Source organism: Oryza glaberrima, chromosome 1 (assembly GCF_000147395.1).
Source record: "Oryza glaberrima chromosome 1, OglaRS2, whole genome shotgun sequence".
Lineage (NCBI taxonomy): Eukaryota > Viridiplantae > Streptophyta > Magnoliopsida > Poales > Poaceae > Oryza > Oryza glaberrima.
The window spans coordinates 19,563,536-19,586,262 of NC_068326.1; the positions used below are offsets into that span (position 1 = coordinate 19,563,536).

General features: G+C 41.8%; 4 protein-coding genes across 4 annotated transcripts; 1 reads left to right on the forward strand and 3 right to left on the reverse strand.

The window, feature by feature from the left end:
• Nucleotides 1-6,069: 6,069 nt before the first annotated feature.
• LOC127760230 (uncharacterized) lies at nt 6,070-10,238 on the reverse strand. The gene is made up of 5 exons (XM_052284453.1): nt 9,991-10,238; nt 9,769-9,876; nt 7,488-7,655; nt 6,467-6,577; nt 6,070-6,359 (listed from the first exon to the last, which is right to left on the reverse strand). The coding sequence occupies exons 1-5, from the start codon at nt 10,090-10,092 to the stop codon at nt 6,318-6,320; spliced, it is 531 nt and encodes a 176-aa protein (XP_052140413.1). The 5' UTR covers nt 10,093-10,238; the 3' UTR covers nt 6,070-6,317.
• Nucleotides 10,239-11,335: 1,097 nt separating this feature from the next.
• On the reverse strand, nt 11,336-12,305 carry LOC127755266 (uncharacterized). The gene has a single exon (XM_052280926.1). The coding sequence runs from the start codon at nt 12,128-12,130 to the stop codon at nt 11,639-11,641; it is 492 nt and encodes a 163-aa protein (XP_052136886.1). The 5' UTR covers nt 12,131-12,305; the 3' UTR covers nt 11,336-11,638.
• Nucleotides 12,306-15,546: 3,241 nt separating this feature from the next.
• LOC127756574 (uncharacterized protein At5g01610-like) lies at nt 15,547-17,721 on the reverse strand. Its single transcript, XM_052281933.1, has 3 exons — nt 17,490-17,721; nt 16,501-16,555; nt 15,547-16,202 (listed from the first exon to the last, which is right to left on the reverse strand). Exons 1-3 carry the CDS (start codon nt 17,574-17,576, stop codon nt 15,832-15,834), a joined length of 513 nt encoding a protein of 170 aa, XP_052137893.1. The 5' UTR covers nt 17,577-17,721; the 3' UTR covers nt 15,547-15,831.
• A 3,172-nt stretch (nt 17,722-20,893) lies between these two features.
• Nucleotides 20,894-22,371, forward strand: LOC127762197 (uncharacterized). The gene has a single exon (XM_052286610.1). The coding sequence runs from the start codon at nt 21,014-21,016 to the stop codon at nt 21,977-21,979; it is 966 nt and encodes a 321-aa protein (XP_052142570.1). The 5' UTR covers nt 20,894-21,013; the 3' UTR covers nt 21,980-22,371.
• Nucleotides 22,372-22,727: the final 356 nt, after the last annotated feature.

Here is a 22,727-nt window from a genome sequence, read left to right on the forward strand (position 1 = left end):
TTTGAGAAACCTTGAAAACCCGACATGTGGTGTCAGTGTGTTTGAAAATAAAATAAATTGTGAAAACTCGCGATGCGGGTGCTGTGTCTGTGTGGCACCGTCCTGTATTCGCATATAAGGACCGATTCCTGTGGGAAACTCATCGAACATAATCAAAGTGCAACCACAAGGTGGAATGGGCCACCCTGGCTAAGTAACTAGTCGGTTCAGGGAAACCTCGCATGTCAATAGTTGGGAACGCTGGGGCGGGGTCGGTTGGAGCCAAACCGGGTTCCTGGTAAGGCAAGGACGAGAAGCTTGCTAACTTACCGATCGAGGTGGTTGGAGTTGATTTGTGAATGCCTAAAATGGCCTATATTTATGTGAGGATTTGATCCTTCTATGTGGCATGAGGTATCCCTGGGTTGGCTTCGGAAAGGCCTTGTAGCGAATCTCCTTTTTTCCACCGTGCGTCATGAACATGGGTCAGGCAATGGGAGCAAGTTCGTGTCTTGTGGGTAAAGTGTACCCCTCTGCAAAGGTTAACTAACTGTTCGAACAGCCGTGCCCACGGTCATGGGCAGATGTGAGGTGGTTCCCGTTGCGTAGATTTGATTGCCTGTGCTTTGTGAAAAGTTGTTGTCGATTGGGAATCATCACCAGAATCAGCCTATGTACCAGATGGATGACCTGAGTGGTCAGAAACGAATCTATGTGATTCGGGATGTCTGCGGGCATCATAGACTAGGCTTTCCGAGTAGAAGCGGATTGCTGTCATGCTGGGCAGCTGGACTCTGGGAATCCGAAAAATGAAAAAGACTCTGGGAGCCGATTAATCAAGTGAAATGGCTCTGGGAGCCGAAAAGTAATGATCTGACCCCGGAAGTCGGTACATTACCAATTGAGTTTGTTGAAAAGCATCTCTTAAGTCGAATCGAGACGCAAGTCTCCTTTTGACCTAAAAGTTAAAAAGAAATAAATCACTTAGTGATTTCAAAATGATTTCAATCAAAGGATTTGCAAAACAATCTTGCCTCTCTTCCAAGCTTGCATTAAACACCTAAAATCCCGTGACTTGCTGAGTACGAAAGTACTCACCCTTGCTCTATATAAATATATATAGTTCCTCTGCCTGGAAGTGAAGATGAAGTGAAGTGAAAATTAGGGTTTCGTCCTGGTTCCCAGCCGTCACCTGTGGTGTTGGGTGGTAGACCATTGGTTCCGTTGTTGCTGCTGTTGTTGGTGTTTCCTTGTCTGCGTCGTCGGTTGCGTTCTCGGGCTGTCCTGAGCCGCAACCTATGTTAAGGTAAATAAGTCCTCTATTTATTTTAAGGATTGCAATGATTCAAATTTGTCACCGTGGGTACCAGCGCTATGTCCTGTGACTGGTACTGAGATCGCGGTTTCGTAGTAAGCGGTTCGCGCCGTTTTTCCTACGACATGCTCCCGTCAGGTGCCGTTGTACGGCGGTGCCAGATTGGGGTGTGACAGTTTCTTAAAAAAAACTCAAAGTTGAGTATATAAATTGTTTTTTTTTATTTTTTGTATCAATATAATGTAACACTTTTTCTCGAAGTATTTCATTTTCATTGATCCCAACAGGGTTTACCAGGAACGTCCTTGGAGTATTTGTGTAGGTGATTATTTGCAAATGATATATAAATATAAACAAATAAAAGAGTTTAGCAGTTAAGTACAAACTAAGAGATAAATGCCAGTGATGTTCTTAACTTTTGGCTTCACTAGCACAAGCAAAGGGAATATTTATTGATGACTCGTGCTACTATACTACATGACCGAATAAGCGAAACGGCGTATTTGTAAACGAAAAATAATTTGTGAATAAAACTTTCATATACGTATTCTTAGCGATCTAAAAGCAAATGCTGGAAAATAAACTTCAATGAAAAAACCCCAAAATCAACTCCAAATTTAAGGTCGAAAATTCAAATTTTCGCTGATAAGCATAAGCATAAGCGAAAAGATAAGGCCCTACAGGTGGTCTCTGCTTATTGGTAGGGATGAAAACAGATCAGAAATGGACAGAAACTTGCTTTTATCATATTCGTTGTCATTTTTTTTCAGAATCAGAATCGGAATCAAAAACCAGGATACGAAAATGGAATCGAATATTATTGAATACATATATGGAGCGAATATGAAATAGAATGAATACGGTTACGAATATTTGCCGAGATATGAAAAAACCCCTCAAATTGACAAGGAAGAGATATCACATGTTATTTTAGGTAACATCTCTAAAATTCATATCATCAATTTTGTAAGCGATACCACAACCATATGTGAAAATCAATTTTCATGGCCATTCCCCTAAGAGATCCGCATGTAAATAAGATTATCCACTTTCTAGTATCAAGACCTCCTATTTCTTGTATTGCTTACTTACCATAGCATTTATCAACTTCTTGTCGTATAGATTGAAGATGTTATTTATTTCATTTCACATCTTTAAAATTTGTAATGTTTGCTTTACACTTTAAATGTTTTCAAACACAAATATCATAAACTACAAAGTTGTAGATCCCATTGAGCTCTACAACTTTGATATGGAGCACGTCTCCATCGGATGTCGTTTGAATTGTAGATCCAAGATTTTGTAAAAACAGCTATGGTATTTTATAATGAATATTTAGACACTTAAATGATTTCAAATAATAAAATTATCAGCAACAAAGTTGTAGATCTCATCGAGCTCTATAATTTTGATGTAAAGTTTGTCTTCATCTAACTCCGTGTGAAAAGTTACAACGTATTTTTCTAAAAACTAATCATGTTTGCATATATCGGAAAAAAATCCCAGATAGTATCCGACCATTTTCCGATTCCGACGAATAGTGTCCTTATTGCATTCATTTCTGTTTTCGAGAAAAGAAATCCGAATTCTTTTTCTGAATCCAAAAATATCCAGAACTATCCGACCGAACCTATTTGATTTGAAAAAACATCCAAACAAAGGTAAGGTATTTGGAGGGGACTAGGGATCGGTCGCCCAATCCAAATCTCCAAAAATCGAGCGTTGATGTCAGCATGACGTCAGCGCCACGCATATGTGGAAAACTACTTTAATCTAATTTTTCTCTTAAATAATTTTAAACTAATTTTTCTCTTAAATTATTTATCCAAATCATGATCTGATTGCACCATTAAATTCGTTGCAATTAAATCTTCAAAACAAGACCACACGTGGATATATTCCGACGAAAAAAAATTTAGCTTATTATTGAATTTTTTTTTAAAATGTTGCACGATGTTTCACCAAGTATATCGGAATTGTTTCACTAAGTAGATCGAAAATGTTTCAATCGTTTAAATCGGGTGTTGTTTCACCTTATATAAAAACAATGTTTCAGCAAATAGCGAAAGAATGTTTCAGTTCACTGCAACATTAGATCTATACATAGTGAAACATTGTGAGTACACTAGGTGAAACATTTTTTGGTGGAACAAAAAAATGAAACGAATTACCTTAATGGAGGGTTTCTAAAATATGTGGGTGATTTGTTGCAAAAGCATGTTTCGTTCACTATAACATTAGATCTATACATAGTGAAACATTGTGAGTACACTAGGTGAAACATTGTTGGTGGAACAAAAAATAAAGCGAATTCCCTTAATAGAGGGTTTCCAAAATATATGGGTGATTTGTTGCAAAAGAATGTTTCGTTCACTACAACATTGGATCCATACATAGTGAAACATTGTAAGTACACTAGGTGAAATATTTTTTTGTGGAACAAAGAATACCTTAATAGATGATTTCCAAAATATGTGGGTAATTTATTGCAATGGAGTATGTGGTGGAGACACATGGCAGGTGGGGGCAGAGAACGTGTAGTGCCAGCGCGTGGGAGGCGGGGCGCACAGGGGAGCGCCCGATCGGCTCCAACCCCGCCGGTCGTCCAGTAGCCAGCATTTCCGAAAGTATTTGTACCAGTTTCATCCCTACTTATTGGCATCTTCCTTGCTCCTAAGGCAAATTACCATATCATGCATAACGCTTATCACTGGCCATTGATACCCATGTTTATTACCATATTAATTCCTGATTTCATCCAGGCCCCATATATACTCCATGTGCAGTGGTAGTTGGCCGTCACCCTCGCCCAATAGATCATGAAACTCGTCGTCTCATCCTCCCGGCCGCACCTCTGCCGTATTGCAGACGCCGCGGTCGCCTCAACTACTCGCTATCTAGCTCGCCTTTGAGAGCAAGATCAATACTATACCACAAACTTTCCAGCACGTAACATCGAATGTTTGAACACATATATAGAGTATTAAATATAGAAAAAAAACTAATTACACTGATTACGTGTAAATTGCGAGATGAATTTTTTAAGTCTAATTACGTCATGATTTGACAATGTGGTACTACAGTAAACATTTACTAATGACGGATTAATTAGGCTTAATAAATTCATCTCACAGTTTACAGGCGAAATCTGTAATTTGTTTGGTTATTAGACTACGTTTAATACTCCAAATGTGTGTCCGTATATCCGATGTGACCCACCAAAACTTGTTGTCTCACGAACTAAAAAGGGCCATAACATTAAACCTATTTGTTGTCGAATGACAACTGCTTCACGTCGAAGGACGTGGTAAACTCAATGAATGGTTGGAATAATAAAACAATGTATTAATTGATGAAATTTTTTGAATCCCCCATTACATGATCCTAGAGGGCTATTTATAATCCTAGTACAGGCTCATATCCTCTAAGGTTTGGTTAATACAGGGAATTTACATGGTTACACTTATGATAGGGACATTACAATGGGTATACGGTGTCTTTTGTATTAGTGGGCCTTGAGACGGCCCCCTTGGGCTGGCCCATTTGGTTAGCGAAGGGCCTCTATGGGCCACAGGGCCACCTAAGCCTTTGGCCGAAGGCATTTGCTACTTCGGGCGATGACCTTGTGCTCCGCCCTACGGCCTTTGTTCGTGGTGGATCTTCGGTTGATCAACAAGCCTGGAGGTGAACCCTTCAGTCTTTATTCCATGGCTTTGTCCAGTCATGATGGCGGAACCCCTTTGGTCTTCGTCATTTCACTTCGCCCAAGTACTTCGCCATTGGTGTCCGTTAGGGACTTAGTCGATGCTTGATAGTTTTGGCAGGTTGGCCAAAGACCATCGTGACATACCTCCAGCAAGCCTCTCTGACATACCTCCAGTAAGCCCCTCACGGGTAAGGGTGAGTAAGGAGCTTCGACTGAGACCGTGCAAGATGTATGGTATGCCATGAGGCATCCCCTTTCGGCCGATGTTCGTGCCGAAACCTACTTTTCACCTACATAAGTTAACACTTTGTAATTTACCCTTTCGTCATTCGCCTATATGAGACAATTTTTTTAACAGTGTTGGGCCGTGGGCGTAGATATATTCGGCCTTGCACTGTACGACCCATTTCAACGGGAATTTACCGTTTCGTATACCTCTGACAACACGTGGTGGGTTGGGATTGGGTGGTAGGCGAACCGTCACTTCGTCAGGTTATATAACCCCCGCCGCGGGTCGCTTTTGCTTTTACCCCCACCGTCATTTTCATTTCCCTCTCCCGTTCTGGCTTCGCCGCTCCATTGCCTTTCGACGCTATGGCTCGTCGCAAACCCGCCCCGGCTTCGACATCTGGTCCTGATCCGGGTCGGATAAACGACGAGTTCATAAGCTCCCTCGGAGTATCTATCTTCAAAGAGGCGGATCTGGCGAAGCTTGTTGCCACCGGGGCTGTGGCCGCCGGGCAGGGTTTCACAGCTGGCGAAGCGGTGGTCCCCATCCATGAGACAACCAGACCATCGTTTTCGCAGCGTTCTTCGACGCGGGACTTCGCTTCCCCTGCGACGCTAATGACAGATTAATTAGAATTAATAAATTTATCTCGCTGTTTATTCACGGATTTTATAATTAGTTTTTTATTAGTGTCCCAACACCCCATACAACACCCTATATAATACCCGATGTGACGCCAAAACTTTACACCCGGATTTAAACACCCCCTTAGTCTACCAGATAAAAGGTACTGACACAATTTGATATGGTCCGCGCAGAACCAAAACATGCAATATAGGATTTGTGCAAGACTTGACAAAATGATCCAGGTTAATGCCACTGATAGGCAGAATAATGGATGGTTCGGTTCCTAATAACATGTTGCCATATATCACTGGAAGATAAACCAAATCCATGGCATCCCCACAGCATCAACAAAAGGATGTTCACGAGCTTAGTTCACACATACGACATTCAAAGGTCTCATTTCATAACACGCTTTATACATTTCCAGTTCGAATGATTGAATACCTCAGACGCCACTGGATCTAGACATATTTAGTCTTCCCACGACTCTCCTGCTTCTTCACCTGTAATCATGCACAAAGATATCAACAATTGAAGGGCGCAATTCCAACAATCATCTTCACTATTGACTACATCATGTTTGCTATTGAAAGATAGGTGCTTTGCTTACCACTCTGAATTCTGAGCGCAGCTTGCCCAAACCTACAGGGCACTCTCCCTTCTCATCATAATCAGCAAACTCGCCTTCAGAGCAGTCAATGTCAAATGAAGTCCCTTCCAGCTTAAAAAGAGAATGTAGGATATAAGCACACCATAAATCGAAATAACCAGACAGGGTTTGAGATTTGAGGTACAGACAACATTGTCAAAACACTGTATTTTTTATGCCAGTTAATAGTTCTATGCTCTCTTAAATATCTTAAAGGAACATATGATCCAGCACTTATCAGGAGCCAGCCATAGATTATCCTCTCAATTTCTTAAGAGTGTACAGATGAAGAAAGCATAAATTTATGTCGCACCAAAAAATACATGAAAATTGCTCCTACAAATCATGTTGCCCATTGTAAGAAACATTCTATGAATACGTTAACTTCGGAATATGCTAAAGAATTATACAAGCAGAACAATAATTAACATAGGAGTAAATGATAAATTAAAATGGGAAAATATACAGAATCAAACAATGTTTGAGTTGTTCTTAATGCTTTTTTTTCTTCACAGGATACAGAAGCGTAGTAAAAGAAAAAAGTAACAAATGGTTCATTTATGGCATATGAAGTAATTACTCCCTCCATTTCATATTATAAGTCATTTTGGCTTTGTTCATAGACAAACTTTTATAAGTTTGACCAAGTTTAAGAAAAATGTAAAAACATTTTCGACACAAAACAAACATATTATGAAAATATATTCAATGCTATATTTAATAAAACAAATTTGGTGTTGTAGATATTGCTAATTTTTTCTATAAACTTGGTCAAACTTAAAGAAGTTTGACTAGAAAAGGAGTCAAAGTGACTTATAATATGAAAAGGAGGGAGTATATGTTAGTACTACTAAACTTAAAAGATTGGCTCGGTATATGTAAGCAGCTAACAAACAAAATCCTGGGCTCAAATCAAAAGTTTAGTAGCAAACAGAAAATTAAAGCACATGACTCTTGCTGTGATATAAGACCAACAACTTACAGATTCAGCCTTCCAGCCATTACCAAAAGCAAAATCAATAGGTTCACAGCCTCTGCAGTCAAAGACCATCAAACAAGTCCTATCTCCTTTTTGGGTTTGCTCAATTGTCAGTGGTGTCCCCTGCCCAGGAATCATCACAATCGATGCATCCCTCCCACAAAGCTTGCACTGAGAGAAAAGGCAAAATATATAATGAGTATGTATACAAGGTACAGCAGAACCATGATAAATTGACAACGGAACATCAAATAGTGAGTAGTACTCGCTGCCAAGGAATTATCATAACAAGTCCATCACTTCTACAAAGCTTACAATGAGGGAAGAAGTAAAACACATATATATAAGGTACAGAAGAATATGACAAATTGACAACTAAACAAAGTTTAAATGTATATATTTAATAAAATAACTTAGTTGGTTGGCTCCTTTACACCTCCAAACTAAATATATATATATAACCTTTAAGACAAATTCGGCAACACAATCTTGCATCAGGTACAGAAATAGGTTTGTTAAGAAAACATTTAATGCGTTGCTACAAAGTCAGTAATGTTTCGAAACAGAAACTATGGATCTTATGATACCCTGAAGGTATGAAAAAAATCACTTCTAATAAGAAATGTGCAATGGAATTATGAGGTCTGCCACACATTGATATGTGTAGACACGGTAATGCCGTAATGCTCTAATCAAGGTGCATGAATAACGTAGCCGATAAAAGAGTCCTATATCTACTCTCTTTTTTTTTTTACATTTGATCACTGAATAACAAATAGGGACTATCTACATTTGGCAAAGTTTGACGTCCTTGCAGACTTACAAATTAGAGGTTTTATGTGAAACAACTGTGACAATGTATATTCACTATTCAGCAATGTGAGAGGAAATCAAAAGAAGAGGGGGAGGGGGGGCTGAAACAGATTTGCTGAAGGATCGCAGAAAAATATATCCGCATAGATGGAATATGATCAATGTGGTTGAATTATTTGCACCATAATGCATTTCAAAATGGTTTGGTAACAACCCCATCAACCAACAAAGATGAACACCACAGAATTATGAAACTAACTTCCGTTGATCAAGCATAGGTTCCCTCTGTTATGGACTTCTCATTCTAATAGTCTAGAGTTTTCATGGAATAAACAAAGATATTGTGTTGATGAGAAAACCTTTTTTTTCAAACAGGCATAGGACACACAAGGTTCCGGGCCAATCATTGCAACCGCACAGAGTTACATGACAAATGACAGGAACAACAGTCTTAGCCAACCAACGCAATGCACATACAAGAGTTAAAATGTCATGTTGAGACAGAACTTCTTACCAACAGGAAAATCTAATTTCTGTTATTGAAATCAATGACAAAAAGACTAGAAACCACCCAACATATAACATGAATTACTCCAACTTAGGGATTGATAGAGTCTTAGGCAATAAACACGATGAGGCATGTTAAACGAGTAGGTAATACAGGAAGTTCTTTTCGAAACATGCCAAAATGATTTTCTTTTTCATGCTGCCAGTTCCTACAGGAAATTTTTACTTCTGGACTTGGAAATTTTGTAAAAATGTGAAACTTCTCAGCAGTGTACAGATAAAATTTTCTTATTAATAGTAAAGTTAGGTGCTGTGATTTATAGATACACAAGAACATTTAAACATTATCTCAAGCAAAACATCTACGTGCTATCTACATCATGGAATCAAAACCATTATAAGGCAACTTGCCTACTTTCTCATCAACATGACAATAGAACAAAGACAACAAGGGTTGTTAAAGAATAATAAAATGTTCCCCAAAGCATTCCAGGGATAGCAAGTACTAAAATTGAGATTTTTCTGGTTTTACAATATCTCATTGATGCCACCTGAATTCTCGACAAAAAGGGCAGTGTTGCCAGCCCATAGTAGGCATTGAGTTACAACTTACAAGGTCTCCAAGTTCACACAAATAACAGGATTCCTGGCCATCCAAAATGAATCCTAAAAGATAAAAACTTTAGATACGAGTATATGACCCTCCACTCCCTAGTCCAATCCCCATACTATACAAGTCAACCATTGCAACCAAGCCATCCCATAATTTTCCCCTCAAGGCCTCAAACGATACTAGTTCCTAAAACACAATAAGCAACACACTAACAAGCCGCTCAATATAGTAAGCCGAACAAACAAACAGCCCCATATATCATCAGCCACTAGAACAAAAGGTTATGAAATTTGCTCCCCACACACAGATTCAGGGCCACGGTACGAGAGGAGGCGTGCTATGACAGAATACCTTCTGGACAAGGTTAGCGGTGCTGCGGCCGTTGGGCAGGTCGACGACCTCGCCGAGGGAGACACAGGTTGCCTTGGCGCTGACCTCCCCGCAGTTCTCGCACCGCAGCTGCGATCCACAACAACAACAACAGAGGCGTCACCACCGTCAGCACCACCCAAATCGAGAGATCAAAGGGAGGAGCGATCGAGCTGAGGAGGAAGGAGGACGCGAGCACCGGACCTTGAAGTAGTAGGGGTAGGTCGGATCGTCGCAGCCGTAACGGGGCTGCAGGTTGGTGAGGTTGTCCAGGTCCGCCCACCAGTACAGCGCGTAGTACACCATCTCCCCCCTCCGGCCGCCGCCGCCGCCTTCTTCCTCGCTAGGGTTAGGGTTAGGATTCTGGACCCCGGTTGGTCGCCGAAGAAGTCGAGAAATCGGGGGCTCGCTTCCGGTGGATTCGCGAATGGAGAACGGAGTCGCGGCGGTAGTGCGTAGAGAGAGGAATTTGTCGTGTTGCGACTTGCAGGGGCACGCCGTTTCAAGGGTTTTTACAAGAATGCCCCTGGATTTGGCGGTGCGATAGATGGTGTTCCATGGATTTTTTTTCGAGGGTAATTTGGTCATATGAATGGACCCAGTGGACGAGTTGGGATTCGGGAATTGGATTCGCTGGGATTTCCTTCGGTAAAATCTAATTCCAGAGGCCTCTCGTTTTATGCTAATGAGAGACCTATCTAGATATCTTTTCTCATTAAGCATTTATGTTTTAAAAAAAATTCTCTTAAACTACTCATCCGATTTACGATCCGATTACACGGTTGTGTTCGTAAGAATTAAATCTTTATAACAAGATCTCACATGATTATATTTTGATGAAAAATTGCAAATTACTTTTATAGTATATCTAAATTACTTTTAAATTTCACTAAACTACTTCTTAGACATATAAAAGTAATTTCAATGAAGATTAGTACCACTAAACTACTTCTTAGACATATAAAAGTAATTTCAATAAAGATTAAAAGTAATTTCAATAAAAGTAACTTAAAACAAAAAGGAAGTAACTTTGTCATCATTATGGAGGTCAAAGCGTGAGTATATCTATAAATTAAATTTAATCAGCACAAATAATGGAATTGACTAAAAATGATAATAAAATAAACAACTCGCAATATTATGAATATATAATAAGTAATTTAATCAAATCGAAAAGTAATTTATATATATGATAAAAGTAACTTACATATATAATAAAAGTAATTCACAACATAGATATTTATTTTATCAAAATACAGTCATGTAAGGTTTTGTTATAAAGATTTAATTGCAACGAACATAAATCGGATTATAAATCGGATAAATAATTTAAAAGAAAAATCTATAAGAAGAAGAAAAAAGATATGTATCATTTGGTGTACTAGTAAGCAAGATGAGTCTCTAGTTAAAGACAATATAGAATGCGGTCTCTGTGTACTCACGTCCATTTCCTTCCAAGGTTTGCGTTCGGAGAACGAATTCTTTTGCTGAAATATGATGAATTTGCTCAGAGCTATTCGAAAATTTGAATTGAGTGAATTGGTAACTAGTGTGGTTTTTTATCAACTGAGATTAAGCTCAGCTTTGGCTTTGATCAAAGCTCGAATAAAATAGCCTGATGAGCTCGATTTGACCTGGGGGAAGTGGCACTTTTTTCTCTGATGATTTTACTTCCAACATTATCAAAAAAAAATCAGTTCGTGAAATTACGGAAAGCAACATGACATACTTCAGTTCAGTAAGAAAATCAAGATTGCAGTAAGTAATTACTCCATACAACAACAAGAACACACAAATGTCACCGCAAATGATTTGTGCACAAATTTCCCAAGCAGCTAATGAATTCCTCCTCCTAGTGGGGATGGCCGGCGCGGAGGGAGCGGAGGCGGTCGAGCCACTGGTCCTCGGGGACGCTGCCGGCCCACGGCGGCGGCGCGCCGGGGAACTCCACGCCGCGCATCGCGTCCACGATCCGCGCCGCAGCGCCCGCGGGGAGCGGGGCGCGGCGGCGCCGCTCGTCCTCCGAGAACGCACGGGCCGCCTCCTCCCCAAGCCTCAGGCCTTCCTCCTCCTCCGCCACCGCATCCTCCCCGTCCGCGCCCTCGCAGTGGTCGTCGTCGCCGCCGGAGTCGAGATCCAGCTCGGAGACGCCGTTCCCGATGGAGCCGAGGCGGTGGTGGGGCGCCGGGTCGGGATCCGTGTCGGTGTCAGAGTCGGTGGCGGCGCCGGAGATGGGGCGGTAGTCGGCGTCGGCCTCGGCTTCAGCCTCGGAGTCCGAGGCGGAGGAGGAGTGGTCAGGGAGGTCGGTGGAGGCCGGGAGGTGGCCGTTCCAGGGGATGGACATGGCCGCCGCCGCCGCCGGCCGGCGATGAGGAAAGAAAGCGTAGGAAGGCAAGGGTGAAGTAGTGGAGATCACGTTTCTCGACGACAGCAACAAATTTGTGCACGAAGCCCAATCTTCTACCTGTTGTAGACTTTTAGTCAGAATGTAATGCCATTTGGGCCGTAAGCCCTTTTACACCGGATAAACATCAAGTCAAACCTTTGTGTATGATTTTCATTTTCTTTTACAACAAAGTACAAACGTGCACGTACTCATCCATATAAACACGTATTTTTTTTCTAAGGGAATGAACACACATCTTAACTCCTACGATTTTCATATATCTAATCTAAATATTTAAAAATATATATATATTTTTAAAAAAATGTAAAATGAAACTTATTTTAGAGTTGTTAAAACATAACAATTTATTGTGATTTTCAATTGTTTTGTGATAAAATTAGTTAACAACATTACAATTTGAAGATCCCATCAACATTTTTGTTACTAGTTTATGCTTTTCCTTTTTTTGTGTGTGTGTGCATATCCTCCTGGGAGAACATTAACCTTCAGCAATCTACATGGATTCCATGATCTCATCCACAATAGTTTATGACATGGATAACATTAACTTGTGCAGTTGAATATATTTGAGGGCAGGTAGATCGGAACTCGGAAGCCTCTCTAGAATATTGCTGGCTTGCTGCACTTTAGTTCGAGAATGCTCGCGTGGCGCAGAGCATGCAAGTGTTTTCTCTTTTTTTTTTACCATCCATAATCCTGATTTATCTTACATCTTAACAGCGCCAAGTGGCCCAATCATAAACAGGCAAACCTGCCGGCTTGAGAATATTTAGATTTAGATTTGAATTTTAGGATTGATTTTAAGGTTTTTAATAATAGATTATTTTTAATATCTATCTATTATATACTAAAAGTCCATTAAACTTCCTACAAACGCTCCTATGCCGCCATGTGGCGCTCCTACAAATGCTCCTAGGCTGCCACGTGGCATTGCATAATCTCACCGTCGATTTTCATTTAAATCTATTATTATTATTATTATTATATACTAAAAGTCCATTAAACTTCCTACACAAACGCTCCTATGCCGCCATGTGGCGCTCCTACAAATGCTCCTAGGTTGCCACGTGGCATTGCATAATCTCACCGTCGATTTTCATTTAAATTGGTGAACCCGTTATTTTACACCACTGGATTATATCTATATATTTCAATTGTTAAAAAAAATACTTAAGTACATACAAACATAAGTACGTACGCATAAGATTGAAAAAAGAAATAAAGCTTCGGTAGTATAGTATTCGCAGCAAGAAAAAAACATACGTACAGTACGTACGTATAAAAACGATAAAGCTAATAAAAAAATCGACATAGTACTGTCGGGTTAAAAATAGAACTTTTCACCATATAAAGAAAAATATATTACTCCACAAATATGAACAAATATAAACTAGATCTATAATATAATTATCAAATATCAAATCAACCATCTCGAACGTTCATCTTTAACATTATTTTCAAATTATATATCTAATTTGTGATCCGTTGTATTCCTTAATTAAATGAACAACTTATGTCTTATAAAATTTATATTATGGCCCTAAATATATCATGACACATGGGGCCAACATATAATAATTAAATTTATGCTAATTTTTTAATAATTTCATATCATATTTTAGGTGTTAAATATCACTTGATAAATATACAATGCTACTTTCAATCTGCATATGCAAATAAAAATGAAAACAACATAATTAGTTGTGTTTTTTTAAGTAGATCTGATTTAATTTTAATTTGTTTCAGATTAAGTTCTCAAAGTTTTTTTTAATTTTTCAGAACTATTTAATTGGTATTTGAGAAGTGAGCAACATACGTGGTAAGTAGATGTGAAAAAATATTAAAAATATTTCTTGCCAATGATCTTGCTATAAAATAGTCCCTTAATCCATCCTATGATTTATTGTCATGTATACATGTTTTTTTTGTTTGCCAAATAGTTTCAACAACAAATGAATAATTAGGTAACATGTGCAATAAAATAATCATGATATATTTTCTAGGAATTCTAACATGTCAGACATTATTGATGATGTATGTCATACACCTCACCGATGTAAATATAAGTATACTCCCATGAATTAGTTATTGTAAATAAGTTTGAAATAATAAATATATTCTTTAACTTAGTAAAGGTGTATCATGTCATTATCAACAATAGGTGATAAAAACAAACCACGTGTTAAACTATAGGTATTTGTAAAAATATAAACAATAATACGATGCTCTGGAGATTATCATGGTGGTATGTATCTTTAGCTATATTTTTTTAAGTTACCATCAAATGATGAACCTCGCTCATTCTTTTTTTAAAAAAGAATATTCTAGCTAAATTAGTAATGAGTAAGTCCACAAATAAATCGTGTCCACTCTATATCACAAATATACTCAAAGCTTAAAAAGCTATTTGGTTACCTTTATCTTCTCTTTGTTCTTCCCTAAAGGATACCAAGCATGGGCAATAGAGTTTGCTACGCTGTCGTAAATATAACAAGGACGTACAAATGGTTGAGTTGAGGCAACTCCAGTGTACCAATACAATACTCTATGAGGGTGTTATAATAAATTAGACATTAAAATTATGCTTCAACCTGATCTTGAGAGGACATAGCTACATCGATGAGGTACCCATCTTTCAAGGTAATAGAGAAAGGAAGTATCGACGGCTATGTCCTACTTCACCGTTAGTGAGGCATTCATGTTTAACTTGAAGGTTATCCGATTAATTGGTACGAAATGGTATTTTTAGAATATTCAAATATGTATTTGAAAATAAGTGAGACATGGACACTTAGCTAAGTAATGTATTAATGATGTATTAGGCTTATTTTATTCACACATATGCAGATTCATCTATTAATAGGTATAGTCATCTTTTAAAATTGTTATAATGAGTTGTTAAGAGAATAGGAGAATTTACATGTAATCGGGATAAAGTGTTTTTTATTTTAGTGTGAGAGATATTCTTATCATTTAAGTATATTATACTTTATAATCTATCTCACGACGTAGAAATGGTGAGATGTGACTTTTTTTAGCACTATTTCATAAAACAATAAATAAGATGCCCGCGCATCTGCGTGGGCTTCCTCCCTAGTTAACTTTTAAATAGCTAAGATATAAAGGTTTGTCATAAACTATTTTTAGCTTTTCGATGAGCTCATGATCTTTTGTGTTCGTAGAATTTTCAGCAATCTACATGGATACCATGATCTCATCCACAATTTTACGAAGAGGATTCAATAACCAAGACCATTAAATTGAGCAGTGAAATATAACGTAACAGAAGATATCACCATAAGCATTAAGTCGTCATGCAGGTGAAAATGAATGATGCAAAAGATGAGCTCATGATCTTTTTCCTATCAATTTCAAATCGCCTTTCAATCCAACATTGCTGCCCTACAAGGGTTTGCTTAATTTGCAGATATGTTTCCTTTACACGATAAACAAAGAAATACACCTGATCGATAAAAAACACAACGAACAGCCCAGCACAGCCGCACTCTTGTACAATTGGAAACCGCAGGAGAGGAGCAAGCGCTGCTGATTACACACCAATCTTCACTCACACACACACACTCAACTCACACAGTCAGCATCTCCACACAAACCAAGCAAATCTAACCCAAATCAATCTAGAACTTGTCTATGCCGACGCCATCCCTGACGACCTCGTAGGCGTCGCGATTCCTGGCCTTGTTCATGCCGGCGGCGAAGTGCACCTTGGTGGCCTCGGTCCTGACGGCCGTCACCTTGGTCCAGATGAGGATCTTGGTCTTGAGGCCCTCCACCTCCGACAGCTTCCCCTTCTCCAGGTAGCCCGTCACCGTGGTGGAGAAGCGGAGCACGGAGGAGTCCTTGTAGCCGACCTCGCAGGCCGACGAGATGTACACCGTCAGCTTCTTCGTCTCCTCGTTGAACTCGTAGTTGGTCGCGTCCTGCGGGAAGAGACCCACCGGGAGGTCGTACTCCTTGAGGAACTCCGGCAATGGCTTCTGCATCTTCCCTGAACACGGTGAGGTGTTTTTGCTCACATTAGTGTGAAAAAAACGATCGATGGTTGAAATTTTTGCTTTTACAAAATTGATATGCCAATGTTCATCAAGACATGCAGTTTGGAACTTGAAAGTTCAGAAGAAACGGCTTGCTCCTATGCAGATTACATTGCCACTAGAAAATAACGGTTCAGAGTGGAGTATTTGCTCTCTGCACATTTAAAATGTACATCTGTTTATGGAGAACACAAAGTACTTAAAGTTTGTACTACTATTACCGGCATGGCCAATATAAAGATATCTCCTTACCTTTGATCTTGTTGACCATCCATTTGGCACCATCTCCAATGCTGCTAGAGATTGACTGAAATTTTGCATATAGTCAGAACACAAGCTACAAAAAGAAAATGTTCTATTACTTGGAAGTTGGAAGCATTACAATCACATCATATAATGCAGCATGAATGTCTATAAGATACCCATTTTTGCAATATCCTGCTGTTACAAATTCATGGTCAATGTCCACATGCACAAGACCATCTCACAGTCCTGATTGTCAATACAGAAAAATACATGGCCCTAATTGCTGTTCAACTACCAAGTCACCAATCCCACAAGGCCACAACCTCAGCCAACGTTGTCATATTCACCTCCCTGTTGTAGCACTGCACTTTCTCCTTCCTTAACTACACTATATCCCCACAACTATCAGCACCTAAATGTACTACCTCCTGAAAATCATTGTGCAACTAATGGCACCTAAATTATCACGTATAAATAGCCTCCAGTCTCTTTATGAAACTTTATATCAGTTGATCATTTTCACCCTAGATGGATGTGGCTTCAAGCAAATCAAGTTCTCCCAATGTATAATGTTAATGTATAATTTCACCAAATCCATATATCATTACAAAATCCACCTTACGATATGTGTGCAGCACGTTCTGTAATAGATTCATGATCAAATCAATTTTCTCTACCAGAACAATCATCTCGTTTAAATTCAAGTAACAATTTCAATAAGGATAATCTTCCGCAGAGGCTAAGAGACTATCGACAAAGGAAATTCGTAATATCCAACAAAACAACGAACCAACGAATAATTTATCCTAGGAAAATCAAACAGCCCAAAAAAATTACCAATAACAGGAGACCACGATCCAGGTTAGAATTGAACAAGACGACAAGACGAGATTAAGAAGAGGGAACTATCGATCGTGCAATGCGACGACTCCAATCAGATGAGAAAACAAAAGCATTCGAAAGAAAGGATCGAAAGGGATAGAAAGGTTGCTGACATTGATATCGTCGCCGATGTTGTTGATCTCCTTGCCGGCATTCTGCTTGAACCAGTACCCGCCCACTTTCCCCATGATCTGATCCATCTTCCCTCGATCTCCAGTTCTCCACCGATCTCAACTTCGTCTAACCTTCCCCTCTCCTAGAACAAAAATCCAAATCTCAAAATTTTCCAACAAATTTCCTTCGCTGTTCGAATGGATTTTGGAGTTTTAATTTGGACCCCTCCCCTCCCGTCCGTCTTTGCTCTTATCATCGTTGGCAATTTTTAGAGGGAGGCACGCCCATCGTGGTGGGACCCACCTCGGCTGACGTGGACTGCGCCCGTAGAGCGGATAGAAGGGCCGAAACCCGGTCCACGAGTCCACAGATGTTGGGCCAAAAGGCCCAGCCCATGACTGTGCATAACCGCATAACCGTTGCCACGTCACAGTGCCACGCCGCACGCGGTGACGCCACCCGTTTCACACCAGGCCGCGCGATCGGGACCCGGCAACGAATCGGACGGCTCAGATCGACGCGCCGAGACGCGCTCCGGCCAATCAGATCGCGCCGACCACGTCACCTGATATTGGATCTTGAACTGAACCCGTTAATCCAGCCCGTTGGGTAGATATCAGCGCGCGGGTTCAGACTTCAGACGCGGAGAGAATTCTGAATTCCGCACTCAGATTTCGGGCGAGAAGACGAGTGACCAAGTTGGGACGGGAGCGCGAGCGATTGGCGAAGGGCAGATTCATCAGGTGCGCGCGAAAATCATCCTCTTTTCGCTATCTCTCCGATTAGCGCTGCGCTGATTCCGTACGCGTTCATCTTGAATCGATGTCTTAGATCGGGCTTGTTTGGTTTGGCCGATTTAGAATTCCGCGGGTTGGGATGGGTACCGCTTCTGTTCCAGATCTTGCTGTTCAGAATTCAGATTGGCCGCGGGGGGTTTGATGCGATGTTGGGATCATGGGTGAATTGTTTTATCGAAGTATTTCTGTTGTAGTTCTAGTGCTCTGTCAGGAGTAAATCTGTGGCAAATCAGGATCTGCGAATGGATCTGAATTCTTGATAAATGTTCGTATGTTCTAGAATTTACCCTTAGAATTTGGAAACTGCGGTTTTTTTGTTTGGGATCATTTCGTCCGTACCAACATATTTGCTCAAAATTCTATCACAAAATCTCTCCTCAATGTTGTTTGTTCATATTCCAGCGTAAGAAATTGGTTTCATGTAGCGAAGCTTGTGTTGCAGCAATGAATATGCTGCAATCCCTGTACATGCACAGACACAAGACTTGTTTTACACTTCTTACACTTGGGCAGCAACATGTCAATGGGTGTTTGGCCAAGCCCAGGACAGCCCCAAAATTTTTCAGCAGAATTCTGGGACTAGTTGCCAATTTTGCTTTTTCAGTGGTAAATTTAACTTAAGCTTGTTTAGTTATAGTTGTGCAGCATCCAGGAGCAGTTAGATTGATAGATTATGAATGTATATAGGCATGAGCGATAGCAACCATTTCTTTTTTATATTTTTATTAGCACTCAAATGTGACAACCAAAACTTCACTGGTATTGGTGTAGTACTATTATACACTTCCAAGATGTGTACCTTATTCTGCCTTTTGACATATTCCATATTGAAGAAACTTCCGTGCTTATAAAATAGTTTGTTTAGTCATCATGGCATTTAAACGTGACAGTATAAACCGTATCTACCAAAATGATAGACGTACTTTAACACTTCCTATGTATGCAATACGACTTTGGATGAAACTCTGTTGTTCTGTTGGTTTTCTGTAATATTAGTGCTGCAAACCTTACATTTGAAACTCATTATCATGCAGAGGGATAAAGCAACATGGTGGCCAATGGAGATGCCCCGGCTAGAGGTAGTGCAGCAGCTGCTGCAAGCTTGCGCAGGCGTAGAACCACCAGCAGTGGCACTGGTGGAGGCGGTGCCAGCACAATGCTCCAGTTCTACACCGATGAGGCTGCTGGGCGCAAGATGTCCCCGAACTCAGTCCTCATCATGAGCATTGGGTTCATTGCCGTCGTTGCTCTTCTGCATGTTTTCGGCAAGCTTTACCGCACCTCCGCCTAGGCTGTCATTATCATACCCGCATGCGAAATTTGTCAACAGAGGAACCCGTAGCCTAATGGAATAGCAAATGACTATCAGAGTATGAAAAATTTTGCTGTTACCATCATACCATGGAATCTTATATAGTACCTTACAATACTAACCTGTTGTGGTTCTGTCCTTACAAGTCGTTTTTGGTCAGTGCTAATAGTTAAGTCTTATGTTAGTTTCTGTAATTCTGTCATCTTTCTGGTCTTATCTTTGTCAGTCCTTTTCTTACCTGTGGCCATCTCCCCCCTTATCTCTGAAGTTGGGTGCTTTGATCATTTTTTTGTTTATATCTCTGTATGTTAAGGATCTGAAGCCCCACACTACAATGCAGTATGTGTTGTTGTTTGAAGGACAGTTGGATTGACACGACATTCTACCACTGGGATGTTTGATTAAATTCAAATACTAAATACAGAATAACCCAAGTTTTTTCTTGATAAGGATGTTTGCATTTGCTGATTGGTGTTAGTTGGTACGCTGGTTGGTGACCGTACAGTTGTAGATTGCAGCTGAAAATGCTGGAAACTGAACCTGACAAAAAAGTTGGCAAATTCGCAAAAATGAGGAGGATATTGTTCTACTAGAATTTCAAACGAGTTTAACAGAAAGGTTGTTGCCTTGTTGGCTTCCACTTCTGTCATCCTTGCTGGATTTGTGATCTTGTTTTTCAACCGTGAAATTCATCTTCTGTGAAGACGGTCTCCCCTTCTGAAATGGAAGCTATCTGTTTGGAAGACTTGGATACCACAGGAATTCAGAGAAAACCCGCCCTCCATTGATAACCATTCTATTCCACTAGAGATCACCGGCCAAAAGTACCCGCGTGGCAGTACAGTCATGGGTGCATATTGTTTATCAATTAGGATTCAAATTCGGTTGTGGGTGCATAATATTCATCAATTAGGATTCAAATTCAGTTGCACTTGTACTGAGAATTTACCGAGTTTCAGGGATTCACCCATCTTTCGTTTAATCAAAACAGAAAAGTGACACGGAGTACACCGTTAACGTTTGGTCCTTCAAAATGATTCAACTGTACCGAGAAAATGAGAAGCAACTGAAAGAAGGGAGCTAAACAAACCCAGCAAAAGTGCAAAACCCATTTCTAACCACACCACGGTCACCTGCCACGCCTTCCAGAACCCGCCTCTCCTCCCGCCGCGCGCGGGCTCCAACCCGATCTCACCGCAAATCGAACGCTCCACATTGAGCCACGTACACCGCCTCCTTCTGCTACAAAAACCCCAACCCACGCACCACCACCACCATTTCCACGCCTCTCCATTCCCCCACCTTTTCCAGCTTCTCGTCGCAATCGCAACCGCCTCCCAAATCACACAAACCCCAAGGCCAAAACCCTCGCCTCCACCACCACCACCACCACCGCCGCCGCCGCCGCGCCGCCATGAAGGGCCCCGTGGAGGTCACCTTCCTGGACGGCGACGACGACAGCGACGACGACGACCGGTGGTACTACAGCCCCAGGAGGGAGGCCGTCCTCTGCATCGGCGACGACCTCGCCCTCGTCGACGTCACCTTCCCCGTGGACGACATGGACACCAACCCGTGGTTCCGGGGGATCGCGCAGCTGTGCCGCGGCCACCGCCTCCGCGCCCCGCTCGTCGTCGGCCTCGTCGCGCTCCGCGGCCGCGCGCCGCCCTACAACTGGTGCCCATGGGACGCGAGCGGCGTGCGCGGCCACCCGCGGGACCCCCGCAACCCCATCCGCTGCATCGCGATCTGCGTCGGCGGCTCCCACGCCCTCGTCTACCAGCCCTGCTGCGACCGCGGCAGCTCCAAGTACACCGGCGGCGTGCTGCCTTTCAGCGAGGGAGGCTGCAAGATGGCGCGGCTCCGCGCGTTCCTGCGCGACAGGCGCGTCACGGTGGCCTGCGTCGGCGCGCGCGAGGCGGCGGAGAAGCTCGCGGAGGAGTGGGAGGTGGACGTGGCGCGGCCGGTGGAGCTCACGGATCTGTTCGCGCGCGCGTTCGGCAAGGTGGCCGGGGTGGACGCGGTGAAGCCGCCCAAGGAGCCGGAGCCGGATAGGCGGTGGATGACCACGTCGGCGCTCCTGAGGGCGGAGGCCAAGGCCGAGGCGGAGGCGGCCAAGGAGGACCACTACAGCTACAGCAAGCGCGGGAGGCGGCCGGTGGCGGAGGTGGTGAAGGGGCTGAGCATGGAGCGCATGGCGCACGTGGCGCTCGGCCCGGAGATGCGGCTGGCGCCATGGCCGGAGAAGGCGGCCGTCGCGGACTGGGGCAGCTGCTACCTGGAGAAGAGCGACTGGAAGTACGCGGCGCGCGACGCCTACCTCTGCTTCGAGATCGCCGCCGTCTGCCTCCAGAAGCTCGGCGCGCCCGTCGGTAACTGATCATCTCTCCCCTCTCCGGCCGGCGAGCCTACCATTTGTCGTGTTCGTCACTAGAATGATCGTGGTGGTGGTCACGAATCTGATCGATCTTGCATGCTTACGAGCGATTACTCAGGTCAGGTCTAAGTAACACATGCTTAATGGGTTTAGTTTAGTTCAATCGATGGATTAGTGCTGATGGGTTTAGTGTAGTTTAATCGTTGGATTACAGGATTAGTGCTACTGCAGATACGGTGCCTCAGTCAGTATGTCGTAATGGAGTAATCTCTAGTAGTGTCGTGGTATTATGGTAAGTAGGTGTTGATGGGAACTTGTTGCATGGTGACGGTATTACTTGGATCATCGGATTGAGGACTTGAGAAAATTGAGATGTGTGGTTTGGTTTCTGACTGTTTGGGATGCTGTTTTGATTTGTTGTCTTTGCGACTATTTGATGATTTTACCTGTTTGATGACTGTTTGTTTGGCTTGTGCTTTGGTTGGTACTCCTGATAATGCTCATGTTTAGCACAACCTGTTCTCGGTTGGTAATACAGCATGTCAAAAAGAATTGTTTGTGTTGACAACACATGCATGCACGAGAATACCAGATGGCAGGATTGTGCGCGTATGTGATCAGGCGATGGCGCCGCCGAGCTTTGTGAAGCTACCTGGACGTGAATAGGTGGAAACATTGAAACTATACCGCATTTCTTGGCCCAGGAAACACCGAAACAATCTTGTCCGATGACTCCGCCGACCCCTTCTTT

Excerpts from the sequence above, each read along its gene's own strand:
- LOC127755266 (XM_052280926.1), bottom strand. The coding sequence starts at position 12,130 with ATGTCCATCCCCTGGAACGGCCACCTCCCGGCCTCCACCGACCTCCCT.
- LOC127762197 (XM_052286610.1), top strand. The coding sequence starts at position 21,014 with ATGAAGGGCCCCGTGGAGGTCACCTTCCTGGACGGCGACGACGACAGC.
- LOC127760230 (XM_052284453.1), bottom strand. The coding sequence starts at position 10,092 with ATGGTGTACTACGCGCTGTACTGGTGGGCGGACCTGGACAACCTCACC. Across the intron at positions 7,656-9,768 it reads CCGCTAACCTTGTCCAGAAG|TGCAAGCTTTGTGGGAGGGA; the intron begins GTATTCTGTCAT and ends CTTTTCTCTCAG. Across the intron at positions 6,360-6,466 it reads TGCGCTCAGAATTCAGAGTG|GTGAAGAAGCAGGAGAGTCG; the intron begins GTAAGCAAAGCA and ends GCATGATTACAG.
- LOC127756574 (XM_052281933.1), bottom strand. The coding sequence starts at position 17,576 with ATGGATCAGATCATGGGGAAAGTGGGCGGGTACTGGTTCAAGCAGAAT. Across the intron at positions 16,556-17,489 it reads ACATCGGCGACGATATCAAT|TCAATCTCTAGCAGCATTGG; the intron begins GTCAGCAACCTT and ends GCAAAATTTCAG. Across the intron at positions 16,203-16,500 it reads GATGGTCAACAAGATCAAAG|GGAAGATGCAGAAGCCATTG; the intron begins GTAAGGAGATAT and ends CACCGTGTTCAG.